Below are 27,441 nucleotides of genomic sequence, written 5' to 3' on the forward strand. Positions count from 1 at the left end.
CAGGCTCACCACTTGATGCTCAGAGTTTAACTGCAACAGGTTACAGCGCTGTCTTGACAAACAGGAAGTCTTTTGGCTGGCTGCCCAGGAAGAAAGGAGGCGGCTCCGCCCCTCTGCACGCCTTCCGGCGCCTCCCCTAGCTCCACGAGGTGTTTGGATCACCTCAAACATGGCCGCCCCCATGCTGGAGACACGAGGCTACGCCAAAATGGCGGCTCGTGCAATCCAGCAAAAAAAATGGCGGCGGCCTGTACCGAATAGCGGTGTGCTGCAGGGCACACAACACTATCTCTGCATGGGGATTTTTGGCGTGGTTGGCGGTACCGGCCCTGGCGGACCTCATGGCCTTCGGAAGGCCTGCTATAGCTGGAGATTTGACTAGGAAGGCAGTCTACATGTCCGTGGCTTCTGACTGGTAGGTACCTTATTCTTATCACAGTAAGATTCCCAGACTGCCACTGATTACAATCTTTTAAACATGTATACAATTAGATTGTTAGCTCCCAAACCAAGCCTCCTGGCTTTTTGCACATAAAATCACACTCAAAGTAGGGGGATCTGTGCCATGTTATAGGATAGAGGGGGACTCTATCTTACCATACAGAGAGGGGCCCGCGTTCACCACAAGACCCGTCAGGGGGAACATACTACTCACCATACCGGAACCAGGCGGGCACCAACTCCTGACAGTACCCCTCTCCACCGGGGCGGGAGGGCTGTCGACCAATACGGACGCCGTGACTCATGGTCTTTGGCGTTTCAGCGAGACGTTTAACTCGCGGGGTCAGTCCCTTAATGGGACTTTGTCGCGGCCGACCCAGCGCGGAGCTATGGCCTGCACGCGCTCGTAGGCTGAACTGGGGTGACCACCGGATCTCAACATCCAGCCCGTCGCCCAGTTCAGCTTTCTTGCTTGAAGATCTCACAGGAACACTGGAGAAAAAAGCTGTCTAAAAAATCTTAAGAAAAAAATCTTGCCAGGACCGAAGATCCCAGCAAGGTATCTAGGTCCTTACTCCTAACTAGACAGAAAATAACTGATTTGCTGAGGCAGAGAGAGAGAGGATATACCCTCTGGGACTGCCCCTAGGGTGTGGCCAGAGCATTTTAATTTCCCGTCTAGTCCTGCTCCTGTGGAGGCAACATAACCCGAAGGTGCTGTATCACCGAGGACTACGTCTGTCAATGAGCGATAGAGAAATAATTTTTTTTTTCCTTATCGCCATGCCCACAGCCGAAGGCCCCTTTCACACGGGCTGTCTGATCAGGTCCGCCTGTCAGTTTTTCAGGCAGACCTGATCGGACCCTTCATTCTCTATGGAGCGGTAATCTGCCGCCATCTGATCCTGTCTGCCAAAAACAGATGGATGGTGGTTCTATTTTCTATGCATCCCGTGGATCGGATCAGATGGCATCGGATGGAAACAGACAGACAGTCTGTTTCCATCCGATTGCGCTATAGAGGAGAGTGGGGTTCTAGTCGTCTTTATGTGTAAATTTAGTATGTTATTTTTTTGGAAATAAAGCTTGGTTGGTGGTTTGAAAAAAAAAAAAAACTGGCTCCTAACTTTTTTAGCTGGCTCCTAGATTTCAGGAAAATTTGTCAAGCCCTGCAATAGAGAAAGAGACTTTGGTATCACTTTAAGTCAGGGCACGACAAACCCCAGGCGCCAGTTTGCATTTGCGACTAGAATTAGCGACCTGGCGCCTGAGGTGCCCTGCAGGAGGTGTCCTGTCCCTTTTGCGCCCCCACCTCCTCCCCGAGTGCACGGACTTCCGCGCCATCCGAAAATTGAGGCCCCGGCTTTTCGGCCTTCTTCTGTGAGTGAGAGAGGCTTCCAATGGGGAACTGGCGCCCTCTTGTGGTGGCCAGGAGTAAGGACTTTCCACTGCCTGTTCTCAATGCATTTCCATCTCCTTCCCAAGAGGTGATGAGAGGGAAGTTTTTGCAGGCTTCATCTCCCTATCCAGTTACCTTTATACCAGATATATATATATACACACATGTATACATATATACACACACACTATATATATATATATATATATATATACATATATATATATATATACATACATATAAATATATATATACATATATATACATATATATATACATATACATACATACATATACACACACACCATTTTTTTTTTTTTCCCTCATCGCCATGCCACTGCCGGAGGCCCCTTTCACACGGGCTGTCTGATCAGGTCCGCCTGTCAGTTTTTCAGGCAGACCTGATCGGACCCTTCATTCTCTATGGAGCAGTAATCTGCCGCCATCTGATCCTGTCCGCCAAAAACAGACGGATGGGTGTTCTATTTTCTATCCATCCCAACCGTGGATCAGATCAGATGGCAGTGGATGGAAAGAGACAGACAGTCTGTTTCCATCCAATTGCGCTATAGAGGAGAGTGGGGTTCTAGTCGTATTTATGTGTAAATTTAGTATCCGTTTTATTTACTAAAGCTTGGTTGTTAGATTAAAAAAAAAAAAAAACTGGCTCCTAGATTTCAGGCAAATTTGTCAAGCCCTGCGCTTTAAGTAAACCTCAGTGATGTAAAAATTTCTCTTATGAAGATTCAGTTCTCTTGGGAGGCAGCTGATGTAACTTGTGGCAAATCTTCAAGCAGACAAGGTGATGTGAACTAGAAGGCCAGCTCTAGACAAAATTGAGCCATCTGCGAGACATCAAGTTACAGCCACACATGCTCTCAAAAGGCAAACCTGTATGTTTTCATAGAGAACCTTAATATGGTTTTTAACCCAATACCAAAAATTTAACATAGCAGCTTACTAATTATTAGATGTGGTGGCTGCCTTGGGTTTCAATTTTTGGCTTTTTTCCCCCCTCTATTTTCAGCTGGTAATTTGTCTAGTAACACACCTCCTGTATTAGGGTGCAAAAGAAGCACCTTTGAACAGCAGCATTTTCAGTCAGTGGGAGGGTAATGTTAAAAGCAGAAGCAGATTTAGATACACTAACAAACTGAAGCTGAACTCTAGCTGTCACTTTTTAAGTTTTACATAAATGAATAAAAGCTGATCATTGTAAGTAGGGATGCACCGAAATGAAAATTCTGGGCCGAAACCGAAAATTCAGGATGCCCTTGGCCTAAAACCGAAAATGACTTTTTTCCCCCCAAATGTTTTTAAAATGGATAGAACAGGGGCATACACCAAAAACAGGCAGCGACGTGCACTTTTAGCTGCCACCCTGTTGCAGTATATGTACTGTGACGGGTTGGCAAGTGGTTAATTTAATTGCCAATGGTATTTGTATTAAGCAGCATGAGGGGTTTAATGTATTGTCACTGATGCATTAGTGACCGACCGGTGGCAGTTAATTAACCCCTCAGTGACCAGTGGCAATACATTAACCCCCTCATGTTGCATAATACAAATACCATTGGTAATTAACCTCACCTCAGCGCCCCCTATTCGTCGATCTGTGCCATAATAAGTCCCATGCCTGTTTCAGCTTGGAAACATGGCTGCTAAGATTCCTTTTTGCTTTACTGGCTTTGCAGCCCAGTTCTGATGAAACGCTCATTATAGTCTCTAAAGAGAGCTTGGACAACAAAGCAGATTGTTGAATGTGTTTAAGATTGCTTTAATTTCCTGCGTTTTTGCAAAAATGTATTTTTTGGAAAGGCTGGTGCTGGCAGCTGAGCCAGTAGTGGGGGTAAGTGCTCATTGGGGTAGGTATGAGGTGAGTTACATGGAGAAGTAGGCATGTCCCTGACAAAGGGGGAAAAAAAAAAAAATCTGCTTAGCTGATGGGAAAAAAAAAAAAAAAATGCATGTCTGAGCCAGGGGGTTGCACTGCATTCCATAAGTAATAAGTACAGCTTGACAAACTCTCACCGGGTGCAGCTCAGCACCTCTTGAAGATATATGTGTGAGAATGTAATACCACCGGCATCTAAGGGGGATAAGCTATAGCTGCATGAAGAATACAATGTTCCCATCAATCACATCTCAGTAGATCTGCACCGGGTTTAGGAGGAAGCTTCTGTACTGGGCAGAATGCATTATGTTTACTGTCATAGCAGTGCTGAGATGCTGGCCATGCTTGTCAGTCACTTTGATACACGTGACTATGTGTATAAGAATGAACTGACACACCGGGTAGGAGGGCGGGCGAGCGGCCGCTAATAGCTATAACTATGTGAGCGCTTCACTTCCCTGTCAGCGGAGATACATCATTGAGAGGTGGGCGGCCAGCCAGAGGCGGGCAGGCGGCCAGCCAGAGGCGGGACTTTTCAAACCTGCGCTGCGCCCTTCTTCATCAGGGCGGCCATTAGTTTCGGCATTTTTAACCCAATTTCGGCCAAAATGGGATAGGCCCATTTTCGGACGAAAATTTTGGTGGCCGAAATTTCGGTGCATCCCTAATTGTATGCACCACACTGTCAATGTTAAAAGGTTTATCTCAACTTTCCATAAAGCTGCAACTGCATGACAGCTTTTTCAGTTGAAAAACAGACCTACTGGCTAGATCACCAGGTGAAAGGAAAAAAAGCCTAAAAAAAGGAACCAAATGCAGCCACCACATCTAGAAGCTGGTGAGCTGCAATATAATAAAATGTTTGCTTTTCTGTTTACTACTGCTTTAACCTGAATCAAAACAAGTCACCATAACTAAGTTGGACAAATTAAAAGTACACATAAGCGGACAAAAAAAAAAAAAAAAATCTATTTTGACTTGCCGTTAAATCCTTTTCTCTCAAGTTCATTGATGGACGTGGTTCCTGATGCATATCAGTAGGGTTATACTGCCCCTACAGTAGGACACTAGGCAGAAAAAAAGTTCTGGCTAGGCCTATGGGCAGTCCCGGAGGGTACACCCTCTCTCTTCCTGCTATAGGATGTTAGTTTTGTATCAAAGCAGTGTCAGAGAAGTTAACACCAACCCAACTCAAAATAGAGGGGCGGGTACTGCGTCCGTCAATGAACTTCAGAGAAAAGGATTTTACTGCAAGTCAAAAAATCCAATTTTCTCTATTGTTCATTGACAGACGCAGTTCTCTGATCCATATCAGTAGGGATGTCCCAAAGCAGTGCCATAAAATGAGGGGTGGGAACAGCAGAAAAAAAAGAAAAAAAACAAGTCCCCAAGGCTAAACACAGCAAACCAGGCAACATAGGACTCATCAGAACAGCAAGATAAGGCCCACCTGAAACAAACAGTAAACACCCTCAAGGAAGGCCAAAAGCCCTCCAAACAGCAGCCTGCAAAACTTTGCGGCCAAAAGAAGCATCTGCAGATGCCAGCACATCCACCATATAAAATTTAGTAAAGGTGTGAACAGACGACCAGGTAGCCGCCTTGCAACCTGAAGCACAAATGCCTGTATTGGGAAAAGCCCAGGAAGCACCAAGCGCCCGAGTAGAATGCGCCGAAACAGGGAAAGGTAGAACCTGACCCTTTAATAAGCCTGCGCCACCATCTTTCTGATCCATCTGGAAATAGTCGCAGCAGACGCAGGCAGTCCTTTTTTGGGCCATCCGTGAGTACAGAGAGCGAATCTGACTTGCAAAAAGATTCAGTAGTCGCCTAGTACACCTTGATTGCCCAAACTATATCCAGAGTATGCAGAGCACATTCCATAGGATGTTTGGGCTTAGGACACAAAGATGGTAATACAATGTCCTCGTTCAAGTGAACACTAGAAACCACCTTCGGAAAGAAGGACGGATATGGGCGAAGTACCACTTGTCTCCATGAACCAGCATATAGGGAGAACAACAGAACAATGTCGCCAGTGCCAACACCGTGCACGCAGAATAAATAGCCACAAAGAAGGCCACCTTCTGTGATAAGGTAGGCATGGGAAAGCCCTGAATACTTGCAAAAGGAGGTTTTTGAAGAACCGACTGCACCAAATCGAGGTCCCCAGTTGGTGACAGAGGTCGCACCAGAAGTACCAAGTATCACACCCCCTGAAAGAAGTTACGCACAAGCCCAAAGAGACCCACGCAATATACGACTTTCTCGTACGATGATAAATCATCCTCAAAGTCTCTTTCCTCTCTTTAAGCAGAGTGTGAGTCACTGAAGCAGACAATCCCCTGCCCTTCAGCACCTGGCTTTCAACAGCCAAGCTGACAAAGCCAGCAACCATAAAGCAGGATGGAAGATTGGCCCTGGAGACAATAGATCCTCCCTGAGAGAAAGTCTCCAAGGAGCTTCTACTAGCCTGACCAGGTCGGCATACCAAGCTTAGCGAAGAAGGATTTCCTGCTTGGGCATCAGGGACTCCCTGGTCACCTGGCTCAGCTGAATCCAAATGTGCAGAGAGTTTTAATTCTAGTACCATATGAGAAGGATTGCTTTCTGGAGGATCCTCGAGAAGGATTGAGCGAAAAGGGACCGCCTCGAAAGACACCATCAGTCCAAAAACTTGCATGCAGGTTCGAAGGGACGACCATGTGCTGGACAGCAACAGCTGAACCGCAGTTTGAAGTTTCAAGAGTTTTTTCGGAGGAAGAAATACCCTGGCTGAGGACGAGTCCAAAGTCAGGCCCAGATAGTCCAGTTTAATGGAAGGGACCAGGGACGACTTCTGAAAGTTCAAAACCCACCCAAACTCCTCCAGAGTTAACATGGTGACTTCCAAATTTGTCGTCAATTCCGTACATTGGAAGGGAAAAACCTTACTGGGGAAACTGATCGAAACTCGATCTTGCAAGTGGACCGCATGACCTCCTGAACCCAGCTGTCTGGGATCCGGGCCAGCCGCAGGTCCGAGAACCGGCAAAGACGCCCCCCCCCCCCACATACGGATTGCAGCCCCTGCACCAGCTGGCCCAACAGCTCCGCAAAGGCAGGAGGGACTTGCTCCTCACCAAGTCACGGCGTTGGAACTCCGCCCATCAGAGTCTGCGTGGCAAGGGCAATCTTAAACATTGTTCTCAGTGCAGACCCCACCAGGGAGTACAGATCGCAGGCCACAGCCTACGCCATCCTATCCCCAAGGTCCTTACATGACGGGGATTCCTCCACTGGAATAACGCTAGCCTTATTCAGCCTTGAGACCGGTGGATCCACCTTAGGTGGTACCATCCACTTCTTACCACAGACTCCTCAAAAGGGTAACATCTAACAGCAGCTTAGACACCCCAGGGGAACGTTTCAGACGGTCCCATTCTTTTATGAGCATGCCATCAAAATAAGCTGGGAAGGGAAAATCATTTCTGCTCCGGATGGCATGTGAGTGCCAAATGCTACCTGCGCCCTAGGCGCAGCGTCCTCCAAATTGCAGGGTGTTACGCACAGAAACAACCAGTGCATCCACCAGCACCTGTATCTTGCGTGGCAGGGGAGGTAGAAATGTCTTCCCTATTATCCGAGGAGGCAGGGTGTGAGGTAACAGAATCGGTAGGGAGACCCACGTCTGCGGTGGCTGAGTCAGACACAGAATCCGAGACCTCAGATGAGGCAGGGGTAGATCGTTTCTGCACACCTCGCCCTCTCAAGGCCCACCTCCACATGAGACACAATGCTTCCAGAACTGCCAAAATTGCATTACAACTATCTACATAAAAAAAACAAAAAAAAAAAAAAAACAATTATGCCAGGACCAAAGATCCCAGCAAGGAACTAGGTCCTTACTCCTGACTAGGCACATTAAAACTGACATCCTATGCAGGAAGAGAGAGGGTGTACCCTTGGGGACTGCCCATAGGCGTAGCCAGAACTTTTTTACTACCTAGTGCCCTTCTCCTGTAGGGGGCAGTATAACCCTCCTACTGATATGCATCAGGAACTGCGTCCGTCAACCGATAGAGAATTTTTTTAAAGAACTTTTTTGGTTTATAGCACCAAACAAAACAAAAAAAAAAAAAATATGCACAGGTGATCAAATACCACCAAAAGAAATCGCTATTTGTGGGGAAAAAAATGACAATTTTATTTGGGTACAGAGTCGCGCGACCGCGCAATTGTCTGTTAACGCAACAGTGCTGAATCGCAAAAAATGGCCTGGTCATTAAGGGGGTAAAACCTTTCAGTTCAGAAGTGGTTAAATATGTATTTAAAAATATGTATGTAAAATGTATTTTTCACATTCTGCTTTATAACAATCCTAAGAAAAAAAAATGTAAATATCAAATATTTTCATCATTTTAGGCCAATTTGTATTCTGCTACATATTTTTGGTAAAAAAAAAAATCCCAATAAGCGTATTTTGATTGGTTCGCGCAAAAGTTATCGTGTCTACAAACTAGGGGAAAGATTTGTCTTTTTTTTTTTTTTTTTTACTAGTAATGGCGGCGATCTGCGACATTGCGGCGTACAGATGGGACCCTTTGCCGGCATTTGGGGGGACCAGTGACAGTACTACAGTAATCAGTGCTAAAAATATGCACTGTTCCTGTAATAATGACAATGGCAGGGAAGGGGTTAACTCAGGGGAGATCAAAGGGTTAGTGAGCCTATGGGAGTGTTTTCTAAGTGTATGGGAGAGCGACTTGTGGAATCAACACAGAGACCTGTGATCCTAAATAGGATAACATGCACTCTGTGTTCATTCCAGAGAGAACAATGGTCTGCTGTGTTTACAACAGCAGACCGTCCTTTCTCCACGGGGAACGATCGCGGGTGCGCAGAGGCAATCGCAGTCGCCGGCCCGCTGGATCCGCTTTTCCGCTGCCTGAATGGGGTGTACCCCCTAGGGGTGCTCCCACAGACCGACGTACCCATATGTCGGTTCGCGCAGCTGAGCCAGTCTGCCGCAGTATATCTGTGGCGGGCGTTTGGCAAGTGGTTAACAGTCATTTCTCTTAAATTATAAGTTCACCTTTTGAACATGTTAAACCTGTATTTAGTGTTTTAGCATGTTTTTGACCACGGCCCCTCACCCCTCTCCAACATCTGGCAAGGGTTCCCCTTTCCCCGCAGCTGCCACCACATTTTAAAAAAGGGATGTGTGGAGAGCCACATGCACGGCCACATCTATCATTCATGGGGGATCTGTGAATGAACAAACTACAAGTCCCATCTTCCACTGCTGCAGAGGGACTTGTAGTTTTAATGGATTGCAAATGTGTGCCATCAGCTGAAGTACAGGCAGAAAGCTGAAGGGAAAAGTATGCAGAAGCCTGAAGTATCTCATGATCCACACACAAAACATTGGAAGGTAATAAAGGGGAACAAAATGTATGTATATATAAAGTATGTAAATCTTACCAATTGGTGTATACTATCAATGGCTCGGTTGTACTTTTCACAAAGCCGTTGCATGCTCTCGAAACTGTAAACAAGACAATGGAAAAGTGAGATGACACCATTCAAAAACAGAAAATGCCAATTAAAAAAAAAAAAGAAAAAAGAAAATCAAACACATGAAAGATTATTTCAGGTGAATCAGGTACAAAATAGGCCAATATAACTAACCTTTCAAAGTAAGACATTTAAAAAAGAAGCATAGGATTCAGAAAAAAAAAAAGTTAGTTACTCACCTAGGTAGATGCAGAATCAGCCCGATGGTTCGCCTCTGTCCCCCACTGCTTTTAGAAATGAAAACTGAGCTTTCAAAGATCACTGATTGCTTGGCTCTCAGTCTTTAGTGAGCTGATAACCATCAGTGTCCAGCTCTCTGCAATGCCCCTCCAGTGCTCACTGAAGCACTGGGGTGTGGTGGGGTGGGAGCAGCAGGCTCAGGCTTTCAGCGGCATGCTGCAGCCAGCTGCAACTCAGGCTTCTACGCAGATTTTTTTCAGAGCCTCAAGCGACTGAGTGACGTCCGGCTTTAGCCTGCTGTCGGCTGAAAGCGGATCACAGGAGTGCAGAATGAACTGCACTCCTGTGATCCATAGTATAAGTATAGCCAAAAAAGCATTGGCCATACTTCACCTTTAAGAACATTGAACAGTTCAGCATGCATAATACCATCTGAGCAAAATCTGAATTGCAGCACCTACTTTTTACAGCAAACCTTTCATTAAAAGAAAAACGCTGTCAGAAGTTCCTACGCATGCTTATTCTGGGTTAAAAAGACCAGGCAACTGGCATTTACAGAAATAGCCAATTGCAGTTCCCATTTTTAGAATAGAAATTGTTCCAACACAGTTTGGATGATCATATGCAGATTAATACAATAGATTTTGCTATGGCACATCCCCTAACATACAGGGTTAATTTACAGGTGGCATTTAAAAGAAGGCTTTACATTTTTCCTTTAATATTTAAAAAGGAAATGTTTTCTTTAAATAGCATGTGTAAATTAACCCTGTATGGCTATTCTTTAAATAGCATGTGTAAATTAACCCTGTATGGCTATACATGGGATGTACCATGGCAAAAGCTGCTGCATATGACTATCTTACCCATGTTGGAATTTTTGTTTTTTAAAATGTAAGAATTTCTTCCACTATGCATGTTATAATGAGGGGAGGCTAAGAGGGCTAAAAGCTGCCACCTAAATGCCATGTTCTGTTGGTCCAAAATCTCAGCTTCACAGAAGCGACAATTCCATACGTTACATTGATGGGCCAACTAGACTGAAACAGCTGTATGCTGTTTGGGTTAAACGGCTCTAATATATAATCACCTTCAAAATGTGGCATTTATTTTTACGAAATGTGGCACTAAAAAGTGTGGCAATATGGCACTTATTTTTGGCCAAATGTGGCATTTTGGCCAAACGTGGCATTTATTTTTCAACTTTACAACCCCCGACCCCCCCCCCCCCCTTCCCATCGTAAAAGGGATATTAAATTGTGCAACTTGAATCATATTACCTACTTTTTTACTATTTACAGGTATTTACAACATTTTTTAGTTTTAATTAAAGTATAATTTTACGTGAACAACTATGCTCTCCATTAGAAAAATAGAGGAGACCGTCACTGTGAATGTACTTTCATTTTTGTGCACAACTTGCAGAATATCTTCCCACCTTCATCGGCGAAATTGCTGTCACCATTAATCTACTTCTTGAAGGGTTACGCTTGAACTAGCAACTTTAGGCATATGGAATTAGGAAAACACAAAAATGTAAAACACGAGCGATGACATCAGTAATACACTTCAGCTTGGTATGAAGGACGTGGGAAAGGGAGCTGATATAAATACGCATTTCCCTACGGTCCTCCACCTGCTAATCGATTTTTACATACAGTGTACACAAAAGATATACACTGTGGGAAAATCCCCCCTCCCCCTTAGCAGCCAATCCACATAAACTTATAATGGGATGTATATGTGTATCTTAAGGCAGACAGAACAATGTGAGGTCATTAACATTTAACAAGGAGACAGGCACAATCCATATTCCCTCCCAATACACAAACAATAGGGAAGTCTGCCAATGACAGTCTGTGTGTCTCTCTCACGGACAAGCACATGGAATATACTGTGTAAGGTGGTATTAAATCTTCATATTTCTATATGAAGATATTGCTGACAAATATTACTGTCTCACTTGAAGAATATTCGAATATTTCTATTTTTTTCTCTAAACTTGGCCCAAATTAAGGCAAAATATGGCACAAAATGTGTCATTTTCCTGAAAATCGGCGAAATATGGCATTTTTACAGAAAATGGGCAAAATGTGGCATTTTAGTATGGCGCCATGGCAATATGGCATTTGAAGGTCTCTGATATTCACTTACCTGCATAAACCTATAGCCCAAGATGTTGGCATCAAGGTATTAAAGTGGTTGTAAGCGAACTTCCTCTTCTCAGATCCCCCGCCTCGCCGCCTGTGTCTGACACAGACAGCGGAACCTGTCCCTGTCTTTGACAGGAAAGCCTGAGTGGAGAAAACAGCTGCAGATATGCGCTTGAGAGCATAGCAGTGAAGGGAAATTCTGACGCCTAAACATTATTTACCTTAATGCAAGAAATGCATTAAGGTAAAAAATGTTTGGGCTTTAGAACCACTTTAAGAAATGATTTTTGTTGCTCCTCCCTTAAATGAGGAAATAACCAGCCATTTTTTTTGCAATCTCTTTAAAAGGCTCTATTGTGACTCCAGAACTAGAAAAATACTCACTTGCCAGTGGGGAAACTGAGCTTTTTATCTAAAATGGACACAATAATTGAATAATTGAATAATAAAAGGTTATACTTTGGAGTCTCTAAAATCTCTCACTTCCTGTTGTGTCTATGGCACAGATGGCAAAAAACAAATAGGTGCAAAACCTTACCCTGCTCTATTCAAAATGAAATAAACACATTTTTTCTGACTGAGCATTAGCTGTAGATTAGAAAGCACCCATAGATTTTATACAAGAGTCAGGTCCGTCAAAGGAGAAAACTGGAAAATGTATAGACTAAGGACCCCACAGTAGGGGGTCAAAGAAAATAAGAGTAAAAGGTATAGGGAAGGAAGGAGGGGAGGATGTCAGGGACACCCAAGCTGGAGCTCTAGGCATTAAGATAAAAAGCCTTCCATATGCAGCAGCCCCCTAATACTTACCTGAGGTCCATCTAGATCCAGCGATGTTGTATGAAAGACATTGGCTCTCGCTGCTGTCAGTCAGCCAATGAGGAGAGAAGGGGGGCGGGACCAGGCTCTGTCTGAAAGGACACAGGGAACTGCGGCTCGGGTGCCCCCATAGCAAGCTGCTTGCTGTGGAGGCACTCAACAGGAGGGATGGGCCAGAAGTGCCGACGAGGGACCCGAGAAAAGAGGGATTTGGGATGCTCTGTGCAAAACCACAGAGCAAGTATAACATTTTTTTTTTTTGTTTTGTAAAATAAACACGAGACTTTAATATCACTTTAAGTTGTTGGAATACTTAGTAGAATCCTAGACTCTGAGCATATGGTTTAATAAAGAGCTTATGGATAATATTGATTTTGGGGGGAGCCATGGTAGTGAGCAAAGGGAAACTGGGGAGCAGTAAAGCAGTCAATGTAGTTTTAATGTTCTAGATAATTAAGTACTATTATACTTGTGCATTTTCAAATTTTTTTTTTCCTTTTTCAAAATATTTAATTTTTTTTCGATTAAATAGCAGAATGAAAAAACAGTGGTGAATAAATGCCAGCGAAAGAAAAAACTCTCAAAAGAATACTACAACATTTCATTAGGGTACAGTGTTGCATGACATCGATAAAAACTTAAAAATGACCTAGGCCAGGAAGGGGGTTACCACCTTAATACCAGAAAATGTCTGGTATTAACCTGTTGCCGACCGCAACGGTGGCAGGCAGCCGCTCTCCCCGGCGAATCGCCGTAGCTATACGTCGCTCGCTCTTGGGAGTCTAGGGGGCGAGCAGGCTCGTCAGCCCGGGAAGCCGATGCAGCGGGAAGGCGTCTCCGATTGCTACCTTACACCCGCGATCGTTCCCTGCTGAGAGAGAACAGTCAGTCGTTGCCGCAGACCATTCTTCTCCCTGGAATGATCATAAAGCCCATGTGATCCATCTATATAGGAACACGTCTCTATGGTCATTTCAGAAGCACACCCCCAGTTAGAATCACTCCCCTAAGCTCACATTTAACCCCTTGATCACATAATGTTAACCCCTTCCCTGCCAGTGTCATCATTATAGTAACAGTGCATATTTTTAGCACTGATTACTGTAGTAATGTCACTGGTCCCCTCAAAAGAGTTAAATGTCAGTCAGGGGTCTGATCTGTCCGCCGCAGTCCCGAAAAAAAAAAAAAAAAAAAAAAAAAAAAAAAAAGGAGATTGCCACCATTACTAGTAAAAAAAATAAATAAATATAAATGACATAAATCTTTCCCGTAGTTAGAGTAGATGCGATAACTTTTGCGCAAACCAATCAAAATAAGCTTATTGCAATTTTTTTTACCAAAAATATGTAGGAGAAAAATAAGCCTAAAAATTGTTAAAAAAAATTAGATTTTTACCGTTAAGTTAACCGACGGACACACTTCTCCATTATTCATAACCATAGGGTTATATTGCCCTATACAGGAGTATGACACTAGGCATAAAAAAGGCTTGGCTACGCCTATGGGCAGTCCTAGGTGGTGTACATCTCTGCTATAGGCCTTCAGTTTATTAACAAGCAGTGTCAGAATTATTACAACTTTATAGAGGGAGGGTGTTGTCCGTCAATGAACTCAGAGAAATGGATTTTACAGCAAGTACAAAAATCGAATTTCTCTATCGTTCATTGAGGGACGCAAGCTCCATATTCTTGACCATTGCATTATGCTGCCCCCTACAGGAGTGGGACACTAGGCAGGAAAAATATTTACCACGCCTATGGGGCAGTCCCTGCAAGCATACACCCACTCACTCTGCTATAGGAATCAGTTTGTTTCTGCCTAGTTTAGGAGTAGGACCTACAGTGCCTTGCGAAAGTATTCTGCCTCCTTGAACTTTGCGACCTTTTGCCACATTTCAGGCTTCAAACAAAGATATAAAACTAATTTTTTGTGAAGAACAAGTGGGACACAATCATGAAGTGGAACGAAATTTATTGGATATTTCAAACTAACAAATAAACTGAAAAATTGGGCATGCAAAATTACTCAGCCCCCTAAAAGTTAATACTTTGTAGCGCCACGTTTTGCTGCGATTATAGCTGTAAGTCGCTTGGGTTATATGTCTATTAGTATTGCACATCAAGAGACTGAAATTTTTGCCCATTCCTCCTTGCAAAACAGCTCATGCTCAGTGAGGTTGGATGGAGAGCGTTTGTGAACAGCAGTTTTCAGTTCTTTCCACAGATTCTCGATTGGATTCAGGTCTGGACTTTGACTTGGCCATTCTAACACCTGGATAGGTTTATTTGTGAAGCATTCCATTGTAGATTTTGCTTTACGTTTTGGATCATTGTCTTGTTGGAAGACAAATCTCCATCCCAGTCTCAGGTCTTTTGCAGACTCCATCAGGTTTTCTTCTAGAATGGTCCTGTATTTGGCTCCATCCATCTTCCCATCAATTTTAACCATCTTCCCTGTCCCTGCTGAAGAAAAGCAGGCCCAAACCATGATGCTGCCACTACCATGTTTGACAGCGGGGATGGTGTGTTCAGGGTGATGAGCTGTGTTGCTTTTACGCCAAACATAACGTTTTGCATTGTTGCCAAAAAGTTCGATTTTGGTTTCATCTGACCAGAGCACCTTCTTCCACATGTTTGGTGTGTCTCCCTGTTGGCTTGTGGTAAACTTTAAACGACACTTTTTATGGATATCTTTAAGAAATGGCTTTCTTCTTGCCACTCCATAAAGGGCAGATTTATGCAGTATACGACTGATTGTTGTCCTATGGACAGAGTCTTCCACCTCAGCTGTAGATCTCTGAAGTTCATCCAGAGTGATCATGGGCCTCTTTGGCTGCATCTCATGATCAGTCTTCTCCTTGTATGAGCTGAAAGTTTAGAGCAGTGGTCCTCAACCCTGGCCTACAGGGCCCACTAACAGGCCAGATTTTCAAGATAACTGAAATACATCCCAGGTGATATCATTTGCTGCTCAGTGATTGCAGTACTCTAGTCTGCATCTCCCCAAGGTAATACCTAAAATCTGGCCTGTTAGTGGGCCCTGTAGGCCAGGGTTGAGGACCAGGTCTTCGTAGATTTGCAGTGGTCTGATACTCCTTCCATTTCAATATTATAGCTTGCACAGTGCTCCTTGGGATGTTTAAAGCTTGGGAAATCTTTTTGTATCCAAATACGGCTTTAAACTTCTCCACAACAGTATCTCGGACCTGCCTAGTGTGTTCCTTGTTCTTCATGATGCTCTCTGCGCTTTAAACGGACCTCTGAGACTATCACGGTGCAGGGGCATTTATACGGAGACTTGATTACACACAGGTGGATTCTATTTATCATCATTAGTCATTTAGGTCAACATTGGATCATTCAGAGATCCTCACTGAACTTCTGGGGAGAGTTTGCTGCACTGAAAGTAAAGGGGCTGAATAATTTTGCACGCCCAATTTTTTAGTTTTTTATTTGTAAACAAAGTTCAAAATATCCAATTAATTTCATTCCACTTCATGATTGTGTTCCACTTGTTGATTCTTCACAAAAAATTACAGGTTTTATATCTTTATGTTTGAAGCCTGAAATGTGGCAAAAGGTTGCAAAGTTCAAGGGGGCCGAATACTTTTGCAAGGCACTGTAATTCCCATTTGGGACTTTGGTCCTAGCTTATGTTTATTTTTAAGGGAACCTTTGTTAAAAAATTAGATTTTTTAGCTAGTTATGTTCCTGATAGAACTAAAATCAACAGCCGGACTGGGTTTCAGACTGGATATCCTAGATCCTTAAGGTCTCCCAGCCCGGCCAGCGAGCATGTGCAGGTTATAGCTCAGTACTAGGCCTCACCACGACAGAGCCCCAATGAAAGGGAGCTGGCTCGTGAGTTCAACACCACGCCAGGACGCATACGACCTGGTTCAGCCTGAGTCGCAGCATACCCCTTGGCCATAAGCACCCCCACCCAGAGTGGAGAGGAAGTCTGTCCAGAGTGGGGCCCATCCGATGTAGTTGGTACGGTGAGTAGTGTCCCCCCATAGCTCGAGCAGACGTGGGCCCCTCCCTGGGAAGGTCAGACCCTCGGGTACCCTTCATTCCCCCTGGCCTCCCTCCCCACCATCATAGAGATCCCTACCTCAGTCAGCAATGGGGGTCCTCGGGGGGTGGACACGCCGACGCTGCTATAGCGGATCCGCTGGTTTTATTCCTGGTGGGAGTCCCTGCCGGGGACCCCCTGATAGCACTAATCGTTTGGACCTCTTAGGGGGTCCTGGGGACTGCATGGCACGCTAAGGAGGCAGTCATTTTACTGTAGAATTTTTCAGCCTCATTTTGCAGAAGTTCCCATGAAATGCATGAGCGGCCATGTTTTTGTGTTTTCCCCATAGGAATGCATTGGGCGGCCATTTTCTCAGAGTCTGTGAACACAGGACAGCAGGGAGCAGCTAGTCCTTTACTCTAGTGATGACCCAGGTACTTCCTCTGCCTGTGAAGATCGTTTTCTCTGCACAACAGATCGAGCCCTTTTCTCCTCCATAGCGAATGTCTATTGGGGTCCCTGTATGTCTCTCTCATCCTGCTATCTGCAGTGCTAGTGGCTGGGACTTGCAGTACTGCTAAGGCAGCGATGTGGGTCAGTTTTTTGCAGTTTTCTTCAAGTGACACTGCGCTATTCCAGGGTTCATATGGAGTCCCAGGAACAAATTTCACCTTCAGATTCCCTCCTTGCGGTTGCGGGGACTGTGCCTTAATGGCGGTTTTGGAAAACCTGGTATCAAAAGTGGATTTAGTTTTAAAAAAATACCACTAGTAAAAAAGTGCCCTATGCTCTCCCCTGCCTCTCCTGTATCCTCAGATTCTGAGGTAGATCTGGCCGCCACGGACGCATGTCACCCTGAGGGTTCTGTGTCATTGCACTCGGATGGCGAAGGCACTTATAGTGTCAGTGCGGGAAACTCTAAAAATGGCGGATGATTCTGCAGCGTCAGGGACGCAGGTGTCATTTGGCACTCCCAAATCTCAGAAGTCCGGCAAGGTTTTCCCTTGTCCAGAACTGTCTCAGACCAATGGGGGCGCCTCAAACAGATGTAAGTGGTGCCAAAGCGTTTAAGAGGTGCTATCCATTCGTGGATCGCGGTATCCACAAAATGGACCAAAGGTGGACAATCCAATCTCCAGACTGAACAAATCTACTGTGGTCCCAGTGGAGGAGTCCCCGGTCTTTACAGACCCCGTGTATGGAAGGATTGAGTCTCTGTCCTGCCACTTACATGTGATAGCGGGCTCAATACTTAAACTGATCTTTGTGATCACTCTGGTGTCCCATCCCATAACGGAATGGGCAAAGGTACTTAAGAGTGACCTAGAAACAGAACAGCTCCCCCCAGCCCTGGCAGAGCTAACGGACCAAATGGTCCAAGCCCGACTATTTATATGTGATGCGTTGCTAAATGTAGCCCCTCTTGTTGCCAGAGTATCCGCGGTGGGGGTAGCGATTAGACACATTGGGTGGCTAAAAAGCTGGTCAGGCTTTAAAAAGGCTCTATCAGAGCTCCCCTTTATGGGGGACCATTTATTTGGATCCTCATTGGATGAGCTGATCAAGGGTCTGACCTGTGGGAAGAGTACTCTTCTTCCTCAACTCTCCAAGGGCAAGTCATTGCGTAATAAATGGGGGCCTTATTTTACAGCCTACAGGCAGCCCTTTCATGCATCTGGTACGCAGGAGAAAGGATCTAAGCCATTTAGGTCTTCTGGGGGTTCCAAGAAGACAGTCGGGGAAGCAGAGACCAGGCCAATCCAGATCTACAGATTAAATCCACTTCTGCAGATGCCTTCAACCGTAACGGGGGTGGGGGGGGGGGGGAGAGAACGTCTTTGCTTCTTTCCAGAACAATGGACCTCCTTTATTCAGGACAAATGGGTCCACAAAATTATTTGATCAAGTTACAAGATAGAATTCAGGTCTCGACCGTTGGACAGATTCTCCCCGTCCAATCTACGCCTATCTCCAGACCAGTTAAGGCATATATGGGAGGCGGTACAAGATCTGCTGTCGCAAGCGGTGATTGTGCCTGTTGCCTCTCGGGAACGCCTTCAGGGGTTCTATTCAAACCTGTTCACTGTTCCCAGGAAATAAGGCAAAGTGCGTCCAATCCTGAACCTCAAGGCTCTGAACGGCTTTGTGAGGGTACAGATGTTTTTTAATGGTGTCCCTAAACCAAGGAGACTTTTCAGCATCCATCCATATCAAGGATGCATATCTACACATCCCTATTTATGCTGGACACCAGCGTTTTCATCACTTCACTGTAGGAGAGGAGCATTATCAATTTGTGGCGTTACCCTTTGGTCTCGCCTCTGCTCCCAAGGTCTTCACCAAAGTGTTGGCTCCGGTTTTGGCATTACTGTGACAACAGGGGGATTGAGGTACTGGGGTACCTGGACGATCTATTAAGAGCAGACTCTCATTAAGTCCTGTTGGGCTACTTGGCAATCACTGTACAGACTCTGCAAGAGTTTGGTTGGAACATCAATTTAAAAAAATCTGCTCTGGTACCATCTTCAAAACAGGATTATATGGGCCTGACTCTGGACTCCGCTTCGGCGAAGGCGTTTCTTCCCCCGGAAAAGCTGCAAAAGTTGCAGAGCGCGGTTTGCTGTTATCCAGCAACCTGTCCTCTCTGCAGACTTGCATGCGAGCCTTCGGTCTGATGGTGTTAACCTTCAAGGACGATCACTTTGCTCAGTTCCACACAAGACCCTTATAAAAGGGAAATTCTTGTCAAGTGGAATTAAGATCCAAAATCCTTGGAAACTGATGCAGTCCAGTCAGAGCACAAGGAGAGCTCTTCGGTGGTGGTGGCTTCACTGGTTGGCCCTACGCCAGGGCAAGTCCTTCCTCCCATTGTATTGGAACGTGGTGATCACAGATGCCAGCCTGTCCAGCTGGGGAGGAGTGCTTGGGAAGCGGTGTGTCCAGGGGTCCTGGACTGTGGAAGAGTCCAGACTACCAATCAATAGTCTGGAACTCGGAGCGATAAAGTTTTGCCTGAGTCACTGACCAAATCGTCTGCAGGGTTGTCCATTTCAGATTCAATCGGACAATTCCACGGCCGTGGCTTACGTCAATCATCAAAGAGGCACCAAGAGCATCTTGGCGGCCCGGGAGATGGCCAAGATCCTGAAATGGGCAGAAAAATTTGTTCCAGCCCCTACCACCGTGCAAATCCCAGGAGTGGAGAACTGGCAGGCAGATTACCTGAGTCGGCAGGTGTTGGATAAGGGGGAATGGTCCCTGCACCCAGAGGCGTTTCACCTGCTGTGTGTCCGGTGGGGAACACCTGACATTGAAAGGTTAGCCTCTCGACTCAAGAAGCTACCGAGATTTCTAGCCAGGTCTCGAGATCCTCTGGCCGACGCCACAGAAGCACTGGTGACTTGGGGTAAGTATCAGCTGATCTATGCGTTCCCTCCGCTGAAACTCCTGCTAAGGCTTCTTCGCAGAATAGAGGTGAAGGGATTCCGGTCATTCTGGTGGCCTCAGACTGGCCTCGCCAGTCTTGGTACACAGATCTGGTAAGGTTGGTCGCTGATGCGCCTTGGAGACTTCCTCTCAGGGAAGATCTGCTGTCTCAAGGTCCGATCTTCCATCCTGCTTTAACGGCATGGTTGTTGAAAGCCAGGTATTGAAGGACAGGTGTCTTTCTGACTCAGATTACTACACTGTTGAAGGCTAGAAAATCTACCTGCAGGAAGATCTGTCATCGTACATCTCATGGTGTGAATCGCTGAAGGTGCATCCTCGCCTTTTTCAGTGGCTAGGATTTTGACCTCTCTGTAAAGAGGGATTGAATAGCGGATGGCCTTGGGTACTGTTAAAGACCAAGTGTCGGCTTTGGCTGCATTTTTCCAACGCCCTTTAGCTACACGTGCTTTGATTCACACTTTTATTCCAAGGGCTTTGCCATATTGCTCCTTTCGAGGAGATCCCCATTACCTCCAAGGGATCTTAACTTGGTACTGTTTGTTCTTCAAAAACCTCCCTTTGAGAACATTAGGGAGATTCTGCTGCTTACACTGTCACAGAAGGTAGCCTTTTTGGTGGCTTTTACCTCTGCTTGCAGAATATCTGAATTGGCAGGGCTATCCTGCCGTTCACCTTATCTGGTGGTCCACAGAGATAAGGTGGTACTTCGACCTAATCAGTCATTTCTTCCTAATGGTTTCTGATTTCCATTTGAATGAAGACATTGTGCTAACTTCACTTTGTCCTAAGCCCAAGCATCCCAAGGAATTGTCTTGCATTCTTTGGTTTATTTATCGAGCAATTAGGGTTTACCTGGCAGCTACTGATTCTTTCAGGAAATTAGACTTTTTGTTCTCATAGAAGGACCTCAAAAGGGATTGGCTGCGTCTGCCGCGACCATATCCAGATGGATCAGGCAGACGGTGGTACAGGCTTATTCACTGAAGGGTCAGGTTCCACCTTTCTTAGTGAAGGTTCATTCTACTAGGGCGCTGAGTGCCTCTTGGGCTTTTAGCCATCAGGTGTAAGGTTTTGCAGGCTGCTGTTTAAAAAGAGAAAATATTCTCTTTTCGGAGGAGTATGTTTTCTAGGTCAGTTGTTCCTGGGTGAGCTCCATGTTCACTGGTTGGCTAGGTTTAGCCTTTGGGGAATTGTTTTTTTTCTGCATTGCTTTCCCACCCCTCATGCAAATACTGCTTTAGGACATCCCAATGGTCAAGAAGATTATGGAGCAGCGCCTGTCAATGAACGATAGAGAAAACTGGATTTTTGACTTACCGTAAAATCCTTTTCTCTGAAGTTCATTGACAGATGCAGCATCCACCCCTCTATTTGAGTCGGATGGGGTTTTTTTTCTACTAAAACACTGCTTGCAACAAAACGGAATACTATAGCAGAGTGAGTGGGTGTATGCCTGCAAGGACTGCCCCATAAAAAAATTTAAAGATTTTTCCAGCCTAGTGTCCTACTACTTTAGGAGACAGCATAACCCAACGGTCAAGAAGAATATGAAGCTGCATCTGTCAATGAACTTCAGAGAAAAGGATTTTAGTGTAAGTCAAAAATCAGGATTTTTTCTTTCGTTCATTGACGGACACAGCTCTCCATTATTGAGAACCATAGGGACGAATTTAGCAAAAGTGTGAACTGACGACCAAGCGACAACCATGCAAACCTGCTCCCTTGAAGCCTAATGATGGAAGGCCCAAGAAGCACTAAGCGTCCAAATAGAGTGTCCTGTGACAGGGAAGGAGGAACCTGACCCTTGATATAATAGGCCCGAATCACTGTGTCTGATCATCTCAAAATGGTCGCAGAATAAGCAGACAGCCCTTTTCTTGGCTGGTCCATGATCACAAACCCCGAGTCTGACCTCCGAAAAGACTCCGTGGCTGCCAAATACACCCGAATCGCCCAAACCACATCCTAGGCATTCAAACCAAGTTAATTAGGGTGTTTAGGCCTGGGACATAGGGAAGGCAACACAATGTCTTCATTCAAATGGAAATAAGACACTAGCTTAGGAAGGAACGACGGATATGGGCAAAGAACCACCTTCTCTTAAGACCACCAGATAGGGGGTATGGCAAGATAACCCCGCCAGCTCCGACATGCTATGAGCAGAGGTGATGGTCACCAAAAAAAGGCCACTTTCTAGGACACTAAACAGGGGAATCTCCCGAAGTCTCAAAAGGACGTTTTTAGAGAACTGAAAGCACCAAGTTCAAATCTCACGGCCGGATGGAAGTTTGGCCCCTGCGACAGTAGATCCTCCTTGAGAGACAGTCTTCAAGGGACGTCAGCAACCAGTCACACCAGGTTGGCGTACCAAGACCGGTGAAGCCAGTCCAGGGCCACTAGAATGACCAGAATCCCTTCGGCCTTGATCCTGAACAAAAGTCACGGCAGAAGCTTGAGAGGCGAAAAGACGTAAATCAGACAATACTGGCAAAGAGAGACAAGAGTGTCTGTAGCGTCCACCAGAGGCTCCCATGACCTTCCCACCAACAACTGTACCTTTCTGTTGAGCCGGGACGCCAACAAATCCACCTCAGGGATGCCCCACAGGAGACATATCTGATGAATCCCGTCCAGGGAAGGGACCCCTTGGCCCAACACCTGCAGACTAAGATAGACCGACTAAAAAAGATGTCAGTAACACTGGCAGGGACTATAGGCGCCCGTTCATGTGTCCCCGTGAGACATTTAACTCGCTGGCAGCCCCGGTCCAGGATGGGCCTGTCACGGCCAACCCAGCGCGGAGCTCTGGTCTGCGTGCACTCACTAGCCAGACTGGGGGGACCCACTGGATCCAGATATCCAGCCCCTCTCCCAGTCCTGTAATTGATCGTAGATCTCACAGGAAAAAAACGGTAGAAAAAAAAAATGGCAGTAAAAAGAAAAAAGTGCCAGGACCAGAGATCCCAGCAGGGAACAAGGTCCTTACTCCTGACTAGGAAAGGAAAAAAAACAAAAAAACCTGAAGGCCTATAGCAGAGAGGGGGGATTTATATCACCTAGGACTGCCCATAGGTGTAACAGTCTTTCTGCCTAGTGTTCTACTCCTGCAGGGGGCAATATAACCCTGTGTTTCTGAATAATGGAGAGCTGTGTCCGTCAATGAATGAAAGAGAAAACTGGTATTTCTAAGATCTTACTGTAAAATCCTTTCCTCTGAAGTTCGACAGATGCAGCTCCATCTAGTCAGACTATAGGGCTGTGCTCCTATCAGAAATAGGCACTAGGCAGGAATAAAGCTTAACCACACCAATGGGGGCTGTCCATGCAGGCATAACCCCACACCCCCTGCTATCATCAGTTTAGTTGCAAACAGTGTTTACAATAGTAAAAACTCCATTTATTCTGAAGTAGAGGGGGGTGGGTGCTACGTTCGTTCAACGACAGACGCAGCTCAATCTAGTCAGAGACTATAGGGATATGTCCCAAAGCAGTATATTCATGGGGGGGGGGGGGGGAAGACGACGCATATGAAAACGTAGCTCCCCAAAGGCTAAAAAACAGCCAATCAGGTAACAGCTCACCCTGAAAACACAATACACCCTCAAGGAAAAACAAAAAAAAAAAAAAAAAAAAAACAGTTCTCTTTAACCACTTCCCAATCACCCGCCGCCTTTTTACTGCGGCAGGGTGGCTCTCCTGCGCAAACGGACGTAGGTCTATGTTGGTCACGCGCGGAAAGCTAGGGGGCGAGCATGCTCCCGCCCCCACTCGGGAGCGGGGAAGCCGATGCACGGGTCAGGCGGCTACGATTGCCGCCTCACACCCGCAAACGCATCCCGCTGAGAGAGGACGGTCAGCTGTTGTAAACACTGCCGACAATCCTCCTCCCTGAAATGATCACGGAGCTCATGTGATCCTTCTATATAGGAACACATGTCCGTATGGTCATCTCAGAAGCCAAGCCCCCCCCCCACAGTTAGAATCACTCCCCTAGGGTCACATTTAACCCTTTAATCCCCTATACTGTTAACCCCTTCCCTGCCAGTGTCATTATTACAGCAACAGTGCATATTTTTAAGCACCGATTACTGTAGTAATGTCACAGGTATCCCCAAAAGTGTCAAAAATGTCAGTCAGGGGACCGATCTGTCCGCCACAATGTCGCAGTCTCCAAAAAAACAAAAATAAAAAAAATAAATTGCAGATCGCTGCCATTACTAGTAAAAAAAAAAAATAAATAAATAAAAATGACAAATCTTTCCCGTAGTTAGTAGACGCGATAACTTTTGCGCTAACCAATCAAAATACGCTTATTGCGATTTATTTTACCAAAAATATGTAACAGAAAACAAATTGGCCTAATGTAAAAAAATTGATTTTTGAATTTTTTTTTTTGAATGTCATAGCAGAATGTGAAATTTTTTTTTTTTTTCTCAAAATTGTAGCTTTTATAGCGCAGCAAAAAAAATAAAAAAATTACACAGGTGATCAAATACCACCAAAAGAAAGCTCTATTTGTGGGGAAAAAAGGACGTCAATTTTATTTGGGTACAGTGTCGCACGACTGCGCAATTGTCCGATAAAGTAACGCAGTGCCAAATCACAAAATAGGGCCTGGTCATTAAGGGAGCAAATCCTCCGGTCTTAAAGGGGGTAAACAGCAGCCTGCAAAACCTTGCAGCCAAAGAAAGCATCCGAAGATGCCAACACATCTACTTTGTAGAATTTTGTGAACGTGTGCACAGACGACCAAGTTGCCGCCTTGCAAACTTGCAGCACCAACGCTTGATGGCGAAAAGCCCAAGAGACTCATCGCTTTTGTAGAATGCGCTTCACCAGGAAAGGAGGAACCCGACTCTTCAGTGAATAAGCCTGAAATACCATCTGCCTGATCGATCTGGATATGGTCACCGCAGACGCACCCAATCCCTTAGGAGGTCCTTGGGTAAGGATAAAAAGACTGATTTTCTAAAAGACTCAGTGGTCTCCAGATGGACCCTGATCACCCAAACCACATCCAAAGAGTGCATGTTTGGGCTAAGGACACAGTGAAGGCAACACAATGTCTTCATTCAGATGAAAATCAGGAACAACCTTTGGAAGAAAACGACTGATGAAGCTGAAGTACCACTTCATCTCTGTATCACCAGATAAGGTGAGCGTCAGGACAACGCCGCCAGTTCAGATACTCTGCGAGCGGAAGTGATAGCCACCAAGAAGGCAACCTTCTGGGACAACGAAAGCAGAGAAATCTCCGGAATGTTCTCAAAAGGAGGCTTTTGAAGAACAGATAATACCAGATTGAGGTCCCAGGAAGGTAACGGGGAACTTCTCAGGGGAGCCATATGGCGCACTCCCTGTATAAAAGTAAGAATCATAGCATGCTTAGCTAATGGGCGTTGGAAGTATATATAGCCAAAGCCGACACTTGGCCTTTGATAGTGCTCAAAGCCAACCGCTGTTCAACCTTGAAACAGCAGATCTTCCCCGATAGGAAGTCTCCAAGGAGCATCGGCGACCAACCTTACCAGATCTGCGTACCAAGACCGGCGAGGCCAGTCCGGAGCCACCAGAATGACCGGAATCCCTTCAAACTCTATCCTGCGCAGAAGCTTCAAGGGAGGAAAGGCATAAATTAGCCGATACTGACCCCAAGGAGCCACCAGAGCGTCTGTGGCATCGGCCAGAGGATCTCGAGACCTGGCTACGAATCGGAACCTTTTTGTTGAGGCTAGAAGCAAACAGATTGACCTCAGGAGTCCCCCCCACCAAACACACCGGGTGCAGGGACAACTCCCCTTGATCCAACACCTGCCGACTCAGGTAATCCGCTTGCCAGTTCTTCACACCTGGAATGTGTACAGCAGAAAGGGCTGGAATAAATTTTCCGTCCAAGACAGAATCTCGGCCACTGAGACACTCTTGGTGCCCCCCTGGGGATTGATGCAAGTCACAGCCATGGTATTGTCTGAATCCGAACCAGACAATCCTGCAAACAAATCGTCCAATGGCTCAGACAAAGCTTTATTGCTCTGAGCTCCAAAACATTTATCGGTAGTTGCGCCTATTCCATCGTCCAGGTACCCTGGGCACAGAGCTTCCCAAAGCACCCCGCTCCAGCCCGATAGGCTGGCGTCCGTGGTCACCACCGTCCAAAACAACGGGAGGAAGGACTTGCCCTGGCATAGTGCTGAGGACTGAATCCACCACAACAGAGCAGACCTTGTGTTGTGGCTTAACCAAATCAAAGAGTCCAAGGACTTTGGATCCTTGTTCCATTTGACAAGAATCTCCCTTTGCAAAGGTCTGGTATGGAACGGAGCAAACGGAACCGACTCGAAGATTGATATCATCAGACACATGGCCCGCATGCAAACTCGGAGGACAGATTGTTCGCCAGCAACAACCGAATCGCCACCTGCAACTTTTGCAACTTGTCCAGGGGAAGAAACACCTTGGCCTAGGTTGAATTCAGAGTCAAGCCCAGATAATCCAGCCTCAAGACAGGTGTCAGTGCAGATTTCTTTGATGGATTGAAGATTTTCCAACCGAAATCCTGCAGAGTTATGACAGTGACAATTAGATCCCACAACAAGACTGAAGGAGAGTCCGCTCTCAACAGGAAATCATCTAAATACCCCAGTCCCCCGCTGGGGCAGCAATGCCAATACCGGTGCTAAGACCTTCGTAAACACTCTGGGAGCTGAGGCGAGACCAAGGGGTAATGCCACAAATTGATAATGCTCCTCTGCGACTGCAAAGCTAATAAACCGCTGGTGTCCAGCGTAAAAAGGGGATGTGTAGATATGCGTCCTTGATATCTATGGAGGCTAAGAAATCTCCCTGGTGTAGTGACGCCACCACCGTGCGGATGGATTCCATCTGAAACTTCTGTACCCGCACGTAGCGGTTTAGGGCCTTGAGGTCCAGGATGGGACGTACCTTGCCTTCCTTCCTGTGAAGAGGTTTGGAATAAAACCCTTGAAAACGTTCCTGAAAAAGAACCGGTACAATCACACCTAGTGACAGCAGAACATGTACTGCCTCTTAACCGGACTGGGGATAGTTGAAGATTGGACAGGAAGAACCTGTCCGACGGGCAGGACCGGAATTCGATCTAGTACCCAGATCGGATTAGTTTGTGAACCCATTTGTCCTGAATAATGGAGGAAATGAAACGAGGACGTTCGCCCCCCCACCCCAGAATCGGGTGAGGGCCCCCCCATCATGCAGATGAGGACTTGTCTGCAGATCCAGATTGGCCAGTCTTTGCTTTTTCCTGACCACAGCTTCTTAGAACCCCCAGAAGACCTGAATGATTTACCTTTTTTCTTGCAACCCCAAGGCATGAAAAAGATGTTTAGGAGCATTAAAGGAAGGCACCCACCTAGGATGTGAAGCCTTGCCCTTAGAAGTTTGGGGAAGAGGAGTGCTCTTACCCCCCCTACCTTTGAACAACTCGTCCAAAGAGGATTCAAACAGCCTCTCCCCTAAGGGAAGATCAGTCAAGGCCTTTTTAGAAGCCGGGTCTG

The 27,441-nt window shown here is 45.8% G+C and overlaps 1 protein-coding gene across 2 annotated transcripts in view; it reads right to left on the reverse strand.

Moving 5' to 3' along the window:
- Nucleotides 1–27,441, reverse strand: part of DOT1L (DOT1 like histone lysine methyltransferase) — a 352,682-nt gene that overhangs the window by 265,734 nt on the left and 59,507 nt on the right. For both annotated transcript variants that reach the window (XM_082247290.1, XM_082247289.1), the window contains exon 4: nucleotides 9,198–9,261. In XM_082247290.1, coding sequence (XP_082103416.1) covers nucleotides 9,198–9,261 — 64 coding nt within the window. The remainder of the gene's footprint in view (nucleotides 1–9,197; nucleotides 9,262–27,441) is intronic.

Source organism: Pelophylax lessonae, assembly GCF_965119305.1.
Source record: "Pelophylax lessonae genome assembly, chromosome: 1".
NCBI lineage: Eukaryota > Metazoa > Chordata > Amphibia > Anura > Ranidae > Pelophylax > Pelophylax lessonae.